Below are 11198 nucleotides of genomic sequence, written 5' to 3' on the forward strand. Positions count from 1 at the left end.
ACCCTGGCAAGCGCTCGCCCCTGGGTTGGGGTTTAACTGGCTGAGAGGAGTGCGGGGGGGTGGGAGTGAGTGGGATTGACATGGGAGATGCTGTATGAGCGTGGGTTTCTCATCATGTTAGAGAGGATAGGACGGCAGTTGGAGAAGGGTCACGCACACGCACGTGTGTTTGTAGCACATCTGCTTCCTTTGGAGGTTAACATTGGCTCTATTCTGTTCGGCACCCCCATACAGTCACCACCTTGAAGTTGGCATTTTTAGGGGCACACTCAACTCACAGGTGCTTCTGGGGACTGCTGCCGCATCCCAGCTCAGGGGCCAATAGAGGGCAGTCCTCCCACACAGAGGCCAGAGGCGGCCAGGGGAGCCCTGAATGGCTGAGTTAAATAGGAACTCCAGGGATGTCCAACAGTGACAAAACCAATGGCTCTTCGGGATCCTGACCCTAGTCAGTAAGCCGGAGCCTCAGGTGGATCTTCTTGGCTAAGCTTAGGGGAACAGCTGGGCCAGATACTCAGCCTTGTCAGGCTCTACTATTTGATTTGTGGGAGGTGGTCTCCTTTTTGGTGCTCAAGCCCTATGGGAAAGTCCTCCTGTGACAGGAGGCTTTGTTCTTCAGGGGAGGTGGAATTCCAAACAGGTCTAAGTGGGCAGCTGTGCTTAGGGACTGGCTAGTCCTATGGACGCCGTCAAGTCCTGTGGTCAGGGGATGGTTGTGTAGGAGCTAAGGCATGTAACATAAAAGCAAGTGTGTTCTCTTACGGTAGGAGGTTGGGGAGCAGGGAGCTACCTTTGGGGCTCAGGACAGGGTGCTCCTCTGAATTTGCCTTGCTGACCATGGGTGACCCCCACACTCACCCGGGGTTGAGAATGTTCTTTATGGGGTTGGAATGTTCTTTCAGCTTACGTGTTAATAGTGCGTTACAAATTTACTTTCTCTCTCCCCTCCTACCTACCTGTGGGGGTCACCGATGGGTCTGCGTGCACAGTGACACACTTGTGCCCAGCATCAGTGGCCACATGAATGAAGGGGAGGACAGGAGACTTCCAGATGTAGCAGGGAAGGCTTGAATTTCCTGAAAAGTCGATGCTAGGGACATGGGTCTCTTTTGTGTGAAAGGAGTGGAACATTGAGGAGCAGGTGGAAGGGATGGAGCGACTATGATCAAGCCTACAAGTTGAAGGCTGCTGGCAGTGCCTTCCCTGAGCTCCATTCTATCCAGAGGGTAGGACTCCTGGGGGGAAAAAAGTCCCCTTCCCAACCTTTTTCTCATTATGTGCTGAGGTCCCTGGCGTCGCCCCAGGCTGGAGTCTTGGGGAAGAATTCTGGGGCGCCCGGCCATCAGGGAGTTGATCACTGGATAACTGTCCCAGCCTGGTGTCTCATTAAGAAAAAAAAAAATCCTTGCAAAGTGAAAAATGTTCTTCCATCCCCCTTTCCACTTTTGTTTTTCCCCACTTTTTTTGTTTTGCGCCTCAGCTGCTGCTGGTTCTTGGGAGCCTGCATTGTTTTGCGGTTTTTGAGTTGACTTGCTTAAATAATAAACCCACCCTCTTGTACAGGATTAAGCAGACAATTAGGAAATCAATCAATCAATTGGTGTCAGCTGCTGGCAGAGGCCAGTGAAAGGCCCCTTCGCCCTTTCCCATCCTTTAAACTCGCTGAGGCCCTGGGCCATGCGGGCGGTGGAGGTGGCGGGAAGCCTGGAGCTGCTTTGGCTTTCCTTTCAGGGCCCCCAGGGGCTGGGACAAATCCAGGAAGGGAGAAGTAAGGAGGCTGGGCAGACAACATCTCCGAACCGTGCCTTCGCCTTGCCAGGCTGGGAATTCCTGGCCTCGGCTCCAAGACCGAGGAGGCTAGCCAGGACGGTTGGGACGTGGATGCCAATTATAGAGCTATTTGTTCACTGGACTGGACTGTGGAGATGGAAACCAAGGAGCTGGAGAGAGGTTGAATGAATCCTGGAAAATCGCATCAACTTGTCACCTGCCAGGCGGTTTCCCTACCACTGAGGGCCAGAGCTCACACAGTCACCAGGCGGCTCTTAGACCACAGTTAGCCCAAACGCCCAGCCTAGCCAGAATCCATGGAGGCGGGACCCCGAGAATACCCATCTCGGTGTGTCCGTTGGCTGGGATCAAGGCCTCTCCCAGGCCCAGACTGGGCAGTGTCCAGGTCAGGAGAGGGAACTTCACAGATCCCTTTATTGGTGGTGGTGGTGGTCGTGGCATGACAGTTTTCTCCCTAGCAGAAATGACTGCGTTGAAGAGCCTGGGCTGGCTGGGGAAAGAATTGGGATAAATTGTATGTGCTTTCTCCTGAGAAGGGCAAAGAACCGCACTGTGTAGAGGAAACACAAGAGCTTTCTTATCAACACCTGAACCCACTGCACCACCAGGCCGGCTCCTGTTCTATTGGCACTTTGAAGGGGGTTGTTGGAAAGGAAAAAAGAAGGTCCCAACTGCTACCTAGGAAGCTCCGGACCTGCCCCCAGCGGTCCTGCCTCCTGGAGGTGAGGCCACTGCTGGAACCTTCAAAGGGCGCCCAGCAACCTGCGCTTCTTCCCCGGCTCGCCCGCATAGCTGCAGAGTCCCCTGCTCCTGCCAGTACACACATGTCTTGCTCCCTGTGGCAATGGGGGAGGTTTCTGGGCACCTACCCCTGCTGAGGAGGGGTCAGGAATTTTTTTTCTTGTGGTACAGTACTTGGTGCCTCCATCATTCCCCAAGAGAAGTCGGGGCAGATAGCTTGTTGGCCAAGGAAGTAGGTAACCTTCCCATTCCATGCCTACTGGGTTTCCCACACGAGGCCTGAACGGGTCTCTGTGTAAACCAGGAGGGTGCTGGCTGACTCAGGTGGGTGTGGGGGCCATTTGTTCGTGGGTGGAGAGCCAGTTGGGGTAGGATGGTGAGGTCTGGCCAGGCTTTCTGGAATGGCGAGGGTGGCCCGGCCCCCACTCAGGGAGTACAAAGTGAAACTGGAGGTGGAGGTAGGGGGGTTGGCGTGGGGAGTCCACAGATCCCAGGGCTGCTGGTCCAGGCTGAGGCCGCTTCTTGCTTGGCCGGGAAGAGCAGTTGGGTTGTACCCGTGGAATGGCTGGCCGACTCAAATTCTCACGTGGTATCCTTGGCCCTGGTCTGTCCATAGCAGGGGCACAAGCCCTAGCTTCCCCTTTCCTAATGGGACAGGGCACGCCTGAGACAGCCACAGCTCAAGTAGCAGGCAGTCGTGACACTGGCCTGCAACAGCCACCTTCCTTGCCAGTTCTGTGGTGCCAGACATTAGGGCAGGTGTGCCATGGTACCCTTTCCCTTCCCTCCAAGTCCACCCAGCCCGGTAAAGAGGACAGGACACAGCCCTGGGGTACATGTTTATGTGAGTAATAAAATATTTACTATAACATAAATATAAAGGGAACTTCCCAGTCTACATTATTATTTTGCAATAAAGATACAAAGAGGATGCACCAAAAGATGATTCCAAAAGAAAAACAAATCATAAAAATAACAAACATTTAGATCCAACCTGTAATGAACACAAGAAATGGAAAAGGGGGAAGCCCCAAACACATTCAGAAAATAAATAGTGATGGGTCAGAAACTCGGAAATCATGGGCAAATACCTCTTGCTGAGGAGTTGGTGTAGAAAATTCTGGAGGATGGGGAAAGAGGGCAACCCGGAAAACCAAAAATAAAAACCAAGCACAAAAGGTTTCTTCTCCCCGCCAGTGTGTACATATCTCACATATTTACATGGTTTTCACCGGGGCAGCTGCCCTTGGGTGCTTCTGCCCCTCGGCCTGCCCCAAGCAGCCCGCACTCTGCACTCCGGGCGGGCAGCGCAGGGAGCACAAGGGGAAAGCCCCAGGAATCAGGCAGAAGGTTCTACAGCTGGTTTAAAAAAAAAAGGAAAAAGGACAAAAACCCCACCACTTCCAACTTTTCCAAGTTGTCCGTGCCTGTCGGCCCCAGGGAGGCCACGGCCCCGCAGGCAGCTGAGGCCAGGGCAGAAGCGCAGACCCCCTCCGGCTCTGGCCGGGAACCACCAAGCCGGGGCTCGGATAAAACGAAATGAAAAAGGAGCGCTCGATTTTTTTTGTTAGTTTTTTTGTTTGTTTTGTTTTGCTTTTTTTTGTTTTTGTTTTTGTTTTTTTTGAAGAAGGGGAATGTAGGGAAAGACAGGGGTGAAATAAATTAGGCTAGATTAAAGCTTTGGCTATTTCCTGCTTTTATACAGACTCGGCTCTCGTGGCCTCCCCTCCGGGGCCCCGATAAATACAGTATACAGCGATTTAAATTAAGGGCGCGGGCGGAGTTAGGACCCCAGGAGCCGAGAGGCTCCACGAATAAATAAAAACCGTACAAAAAAAAACAAAAACAAAAACAAAAAACAAAAACCCACCCCACAAACAAAAAAACCCAGGCCCAGGGAAAGGGTGGGGTGCATACTTATGGGGGCGAAGAGGCTAGGAGCGCGAAGTGACAGCTCCCACCCTTGGCCCGCAGGCTCGGGAGTCGCGTCCTGCCGACTCCCCTCTCTCCCGGGGAACCCCTGAACCCCGCACCGCGTTACCTGTCGCTGTGGGGAGGCCGCTGCCAGGATCCGGCCCCGAACGGCCGCGGGGGGGGGGGGAGTCGGGGATGGCCAGGGGCGGGGGGCGTCAACGGGGACTGGGGCGGGAAGCCGGCGGCGGGCAGGAGGGCCAGGGTGGAGCGGGCGTGTTCCGGGTCTTGTCTCCTCTCTCCCGGGGCTCGGGCGACGCAGCCTGTGGGCCGTCTTCGCCTCTCGCCGCCGGTCGGAGAGGGTCATCTGGGTGTTTGGTTTTGTTCGAAAGTTTCTGGGCTTCTTGTAAAATCCAAAGCAACCGAAACAGCAACAACAAAAAGAATCCGGTCGGCTGCGCTCGCGCTCAGGCGCGCACGCGTCGGCGGGGGGCCCAGCCCGCGGGGGTCACTGCACCGAGCCGGGCAGTGTGTGGTGGTGATGGTGGTGCAGCGCTGCTGGCGGGGGCGGCGGGGGCGCCGAGGGCGGCGACGCACCGCCCCCTCCCGGCCCCAGCTCCCCGGGCGCGTAAACGTCGTCCATGGGCGGGTGGCCCGCGCCGGCTGCGGGGGTCATGCGCTTCTCCTTCTGCCGCCGGTTGCAGAACCAGACGCGCACCACCTCCTTCTCCAGCTGCAGGCTGTCGGCCAGGCCCGTGATCTCGTGCGCCGAGGGCTTGGGGCACTTGAGAAAGTGGCTCTCCAGGGCGCCTTTGACCCCCACCTCGATGGACGTGCGCTTCTTGCGTTTGCGGCCCTGCGCCGCGATCTTGTCCAGGTTGGTGGGGCTGCCGCTGGACGAGTCGGTCTCCTCCAGCCACTTGTTGAGCAGCGGCTTGAGCTTGCACATGTTCTTGAAGCTCAGCTGCAGGGCCTCGAAGCGGCAGATGGTGGTCTGCGAGAACACGTTACCGTACAGCGTGCCAAGCGCCAGCCCCACGTCGGCCTGCGTGAAGCCCAGCTTGATGCGCCGCTGCTTGAACTGCTTGGCAAACTGCTCCAGGTCGTCCGAGCTGGGCGCATCCTCGTCCGAGTGTTCGCCCACCGACGAGCCGCCGCCCGTGCCTGGGTGCAGGTGCGCCGCCGCCGCGTGCAGGCCGCCCGCGTGTGCGTGTCCGTGTGCGTGTCCGTGGGCGCCCAGGTGCGGCGGCGGCGACGGCTCCAGTTGAGCCTCGTGGCCGTCCTCGTGCAGCGCGTGGTGCAGGCCCGGCCCCGCGCCGCCACCGCCCGCCGCCAGCATCCCGGCCAGGCCACCGCCGCCACCCCCCGGGTAGGCCGCCTGTGCGTACAGCCCGAGCGGCTGGGGCTGGTGTCCCCCGCCGGCCCCGGGCGACGGCGACATGGCCGGGCCCAAGTGGTGCGCCGTGCCGCCCTGCGCCCATGCCGTGCCCGCGTGGGCCGCCCCCTGGTGCACCAGGCGCGCGTGGAAACCTCCTCCTCCGCCGCCGCCACCGCCGCCGTCGTCTGCTCGGCCGGTGCCGCCGCCGCCCGCCTTGCCGTGTTCCAGGTGCGGGCCGCCGGCCCAGTCGCCACCGCCGCCTCCTCCCGTGGGTAGCCACTGAGGGTGCGCTAGGCCCACGGGGTGGCCCGCGCCCGCGCCCAGCCACTCGTGGTGCATCAGCTTCTGCACTTCGCGGTACGCGGCTCCCGCGTGCAGCCGCTCGGCGGCCGCCGCCGCTGCCGCTGCCGCCGCGGCGTCCGGGTGCATGAGCGGCCCGGTGCCCCCGGTTCCGCCTCCGGGGCCCCGCGGCAGGTACTGCGCGGTGGTGGCCATGCCGCCCCGCGCCCTGCCCTGCGCCGCGCCGCCGCCGCTCCGCTCCGCTCCGTCTGCGGGCCCCGCCGCCGCGCTCCGCCGGCTTAAAGCCCCGACCCGCTTGGCGCTCGGGAGCCCCACCCCGGCCGCCGCCCATTGGCTGCCCGCGGAGCCGCCTCCCGCCCCCCGGCCTCGGCCCCCGCCCCCTCGCCCGCCCGCCGCCGGGCCGGGCAGCCCGGAGCTCGCCATTGGGTCTCGCTTTCGGGGTCCCGCGCGCCGACCGTGTTGATTGGCCGCTGGGGCTTCATTCAGGGTCTCCCCCCTCCTTCCTGTCCGCGTACACATTCACGCCCCGGGGGCGCGGCCGCCACGTGGGGAGTGGCGCGGGGGAGGCACTGGGACCGCGCCCCCTCTCGTCCTGCATGCGTGGGTCCCGTTCCCCCCACGCACCCCTCCCTACCTTGGGAGCTGGAGACTCCGAGCTCGGCCGGTACCCACATTCCACGCGAGCGGAATTCCCACCCGAGTTCCACCAGGGCGGCCAGAGGCGGCGGCGGGAATTGCGGGCTCCGGGAGGCGCTCGGGATCCGAGAAGCGATTGAGTCCCGCGCTCCTGCCTCCGCAGTGCCGGGGCTGGCGGGCTGGGATTCCTGCGGGCTCCGCGGCTGCGGGCGCGCGAGGTGGCGCGGAATCCTGGCGTAGCTGCTCACCTCGCCCGCCTCGCCTCCCCGCCCGCCGCTTGCAGCGTGCGCAGACGTCCCCAAGCGTGCCCGCCGGGCGCGTCTCGGTTCTTTCCCCCTCTTTTTTCTCTAGACCCAGCGTCACAGCTGCGGCGACCTCTGTGGCCTTGAGGGCACTTAGGGGCACAGGCCGAGGCGGCCATTCCTTCTGCCTGCACCACGGGCCCAAGGTGAGTTGTGCGCAAGGCGGCACTGGGGCCAGGACGGCCAGGTGGCCAGCGGTGTTTTACCCGGAGACGCGGTCGCTTGCAATGCAACCTCCTGCCGGGGTGTTGCGGAGGGTGTGGGGTGGGTCTGGAGAAGACCTCCAGGTGGAGCTTGTGGCTCCGGGGAAAGCATCTTGACGCTGGGCCAAGACCCCTGCAGCCTCCTGGCTTCTCTCTTTTTCGGCTTGAAAGGGTCTTGGACCGTGGGCATGGTGAGGAGCAGGCTTGGGGAAGCTTGCTTTAGGGTACGGATGGGACGGATTCTGGCGAGGGTTGCTGGCCCTTGGGGGAGCGGGCATGCAGGGCGGGAGCTGTCCAGCCTGGCGTGGAGGGCCTTGCGGGACAGGGAGCTGGGGGCTGGCTCTCTCTTTGCCCCAGCTCTTTGCGACCCTGGAAGGATGCTCAATGGAGTAGGACTTATGCCTCTTGATTCTGCATTGGAACCCAGGCTGAGTGGGGGGCGGTGAGAGAGAACCTCACCCTAGGGAGAGACCCTGAGCCTTGGGTCCCAGGGAATCTTCTAGCTGGCCGTCCTGTCCATGGATTCCTAGCTGCCAGGGCCCTGGGTTCATCCGTCACAGAACTGAGCTGGGGTGGGGGGACCTCGCTAGGGCCTTCCTAGGTGGGTGAAGAGGAGTGATGGGGGGCTTGGTGGCATCTACTGCAGTGGAGATGGTCCCAAGGGTCATCTGGAACAGAGGCTGAGCTCAGCTGGGCCTTGAAGGCCCCAGCACTGGGGGGGAGCAGAGTCCTTGTCTGACTATTGGACACTGTCCTCAGCAGGCTCCTTAGGTCCCACTCCAGCTGCAAGGGCTGGGATGGAGTCCTGTGTCTAGACCCTGCTGGGGCCTGCTGCTGGGTGTCCTTGGACTGTGGCCCAGGAAGGAGTCACCTTGAAGTCCCGGCGGCCCCACTCGTCTCCCTTCTGGTGCCCGCTCCGCCTCCCCAGGCTCAGCTCATGGTCCTGAAGAGAAGTCCCCTTTCAGGCCAGCCCTAGGTGACACTGCAGTTCAGGCTCCCTGGGTGAGGGTGACTGCTCTAGTCTCTCCAGCCCTTGGCTTTCCTTCCTGAAACAGAGAACAGTGCCTTGGCCTGCCCACCTGCCTTCCCAAGCTACTTCAGACAGACAGTGAGGAAAAGCTCTCAGCAAAGGCTTCTAGTTTCTGTTCTTAATGTCTGGTGCGTGAGCAAGAAACTTGCCTCTTCAGCGAAGTCTCCAGGTCCTCGTCGGTGGCAGTTCGGGCCAGCTCCAGCTCTGATGGTTCGGATCTGTCCAAATTCCGGTAGGCAGAAGTAGGTCTGAGTGGTGGGCATGTGTTGCCATGTTGGCTGTGGGAATAGCCTCTCAGGCTTGGGGCACAGGGACCCACAGGCAGGGAGCTTGAGCGGGAACTGTCATTGTCTTACCTGTGCTTGTCAGCCCTGGGAGAAGTACTTAGGTCTTCATTCTCATGTGTGGACGAGGGCCTTGCGCCTTGCCCAGGGGTGCAGGCCCTGTGACTTCCCACCCCTCATCATTTTCCCCGCTGCTGGAGGGTGTGACAGGGGGATGCCTGTGGAGGCAGCAGCTTCCACGAACACAACAGAAAGCACCCCCTGCCACCCTGCCACCCTGCCACCCTGGTCACTCTTGCTGGCAGGCAGGGACCTGCTGAGGCCTCTGGAATTGCATTCCCAGATCTGTGCTAGATCTGGAGTATCTGCATCGAGGTCGTAAGCAACACTCCAGGTCACCAGCAGCTTGTCACTCGGCAGATCTCAGTCCCCCGTTAGCATCCCTGCAGCTTTCTGAGAATGACTCTGCGTCCATTTCTTTAGCATCGAGTCGAGACAGCACTGCCTGCTCCTAGACTCCGGGTGCATGTAGTACTGACATGGCCTTTCAGCAGGATTCGCTGCCATTGGGGTGAGCTGCCCTGTGAAATAAAGAGAGGCGGGGTTTCACTCTGTGCTGCCATTGCAGAGCCCTCTGTGAGGACACTAAGTAACTTGTTCTTGGGTGTGAGAGTTACATGTTGCCCCCAGGAAGTTTCTGTCTGCTCCTCCCTCTTGAGGCTGGAGATTCTGTAAAAGGACATTGTGGGTGTGACATGGCCGTTGGTGGACACCTGCAGTAGGGTGGCTGTTCTGGCCAGAAGCACCCTGCCTTTACATACACTGGGGAAGAATTATCCACAGACCCCCAGCTCACAGACACAGGTGTACACGGCAGGCTGGACACCCACCTTATTCATGCAGACATGGAAGGGCGGGGTGTGTGCCAGGGGTGTGTGCCAGGGGTGTGTGCCAGGGGTGTGTGCCAGGGGTGTTCTTTCACTCTCCCGCTCACCCATAAGCAAGCATAAGCAAGCAGTGTGGCATAGAGAGGGACAATAGAGATTCGTAATAGTTCCAGATTCCCAAATGGACTTGCATGGTCAGGCTGAATGTGCCTGGTCACACTAGGCAATACCTTGCGATACACCCCGGGTGTGGGTACAGAAGCCCCGTGTGGGCCAACGTAGGCCCACATAGGCATTTCTTCTTGGATGCTTGCTGAGTAACATGGGACCTCTAGCGTCTTGGGATCACAGACGCGAAGACTCCCCCGACACCGAGAGGCACACCTTGGTGTCCATGTGCAGAAACAGTTGGCGGGGGCACTGCCACGCGGATGCACCAAGAGGCCCATCCTGCCCATGAGGTGTGGAAGCTGACAGCTCTCTGGGATCCTGCACAAAGAGGGAGCAGAGGAACAGGCTGGACCCCACGTGGATGCAGTTCAGCAACAGCAGCACTATTTTGGGGGTGCCATGGAGGCCCCTTTTCTTATTTTCTCCCCACTCTCCCAGTCTGTGGTGGGCAGCTCCTAGCCAGGCCGTGGCTCTGGGGCCTCTCTCCCCAGCGGGGGACCCTGGCCAGCCCGCCCTCAGGCAGGCTCTGCATGGCTTTCCCAGAGCCCAGCAGCCTCCTCCAGGCTCTGGAGTGTGACCGAGCGCCTGCTCATTTGACACAGGTCACTGAGCCTCCAGCAGATGGGGCCCTCGCTGTGGGGGGTCTTGGAGCCCGAGGGTCTGTGTGTGTGTGTGTGTGTTGGGGGGTGGTGGTGAGGGGTGGGAGGAGGGGTGAGAGGGGCTCTGTAGGGAGGAAGGCAACTGAACAAGTGCCAGCCCCATATATATGTTGTCTCTTTCTGCCGAGGGAGGCCTGGGTCACAGACATAAACCCAGTCGCTGGAGACGCAGATGTGGGTTCGTCATGCTGCGTGCGCGCGCACACACATATGAGGCAGGCACCCCTCGGTATCCTGGGGTTCCCCCGTGCATTGTACTGTCCCACACACACATTGCCCAGGCTGGGGAGTCATCATAGTGGCTCACGGAGCAGACTTGGGGAGGACAGAACGACACATGTCTGTTCAGCTTCCCCTGGGCCAGGCGACACTGGCTACTTTCCACTCTGTATGTTCTGTGTATTCCTCCCCCCTCCCACCCCCCGCCGACCCATCCCGCCGTCTCACCGCCATTTCTCTCTGGTCAGCTGGTCCGTGGGATTGAAGTCCAGGAAGTGCTGGGGGCAGACAGTTCTGGGACACTGTATCTAAGTTCCTTGCAGAAAAGTAAAGAGAGGTGGGGTCCTGCGCTTAGGCTTGCCACGTACTTGCGCTTTGAGTCTTTGTATGAACTTGGCTGGGCTGTGGATGGCTCCCACTATTTGCTTCTCTTTTCTTGAGCTAGTTTCCTTGGGCCCTTGGGTTTGTGTTTTCCCAGGCCTGACCTAGCGTCCTGGGTCAGGCCTGTTGGGAGGATGCTGGGCTAGGCTAAGCCTCCGTGACCATCCATCTCCTTGTCTGTCAGCTGGGCTGCAGCTTCTCTGTTGGGCTGCTGGAGACAGTAAGGGTGAAATCATTGCCCTGGGGTGGGGGCACGGGAGGTGAGGGAGACGGGAGGTGAGGGAGACGGGGAAAGAGAAAGAAAG

At 60.1% G+C, this 11198-nt stretch overlaps 1 protein-coding gene across 1 annotated transcript; it reads right to left on the minus strand.

Annotated features, from left to right (window-relative positions):
* Positions 1–4843: 4843 nt before the first annotated feature.
* Positions 4844–6391, minus strand: POU3F1 (POU class 3 homeobox 1). The gene has a single exon (XM_004591563.3). The coding sequence runs from the start codon at positions 6314–6316 to the stop codon at positions 4952–4954; it is 1365 nt and encodes a 454-aa protein (XP_004591620.2). The 5' UTR covers positions 6317–6391; the 3' UTR covers positions 4844–4951.
* Between the last annotated feature and the right edge of the window lie 4807 nt (positions 6392–11198).

The sequence above is a fragment of the Ochotona princeps genome, chromosome 2 (genome assembly GCF_030435755.1).
Source record: "Ochotona princeps isolate mOchPri1 chromosome 2, mOchPri1.hap1, whole genome shotgun sequence".
Classification (NCBI taxonomy): domain Eukaryota; kingdom Metazoa; phylum Chordata; class Mammalia; order Lagomorpha; family Ochotonidae; genus Ochotona; species Ochotona princeps.

Coding starts and splice junctions, on each gene's coding strand:
- POU3F1 (XM_004591563.3), bottom strand. CDS start 6,316: ATGGCCACCACCGCGCAGTACCTGCCGCGGGGCCCCGGAGGCGGAACC.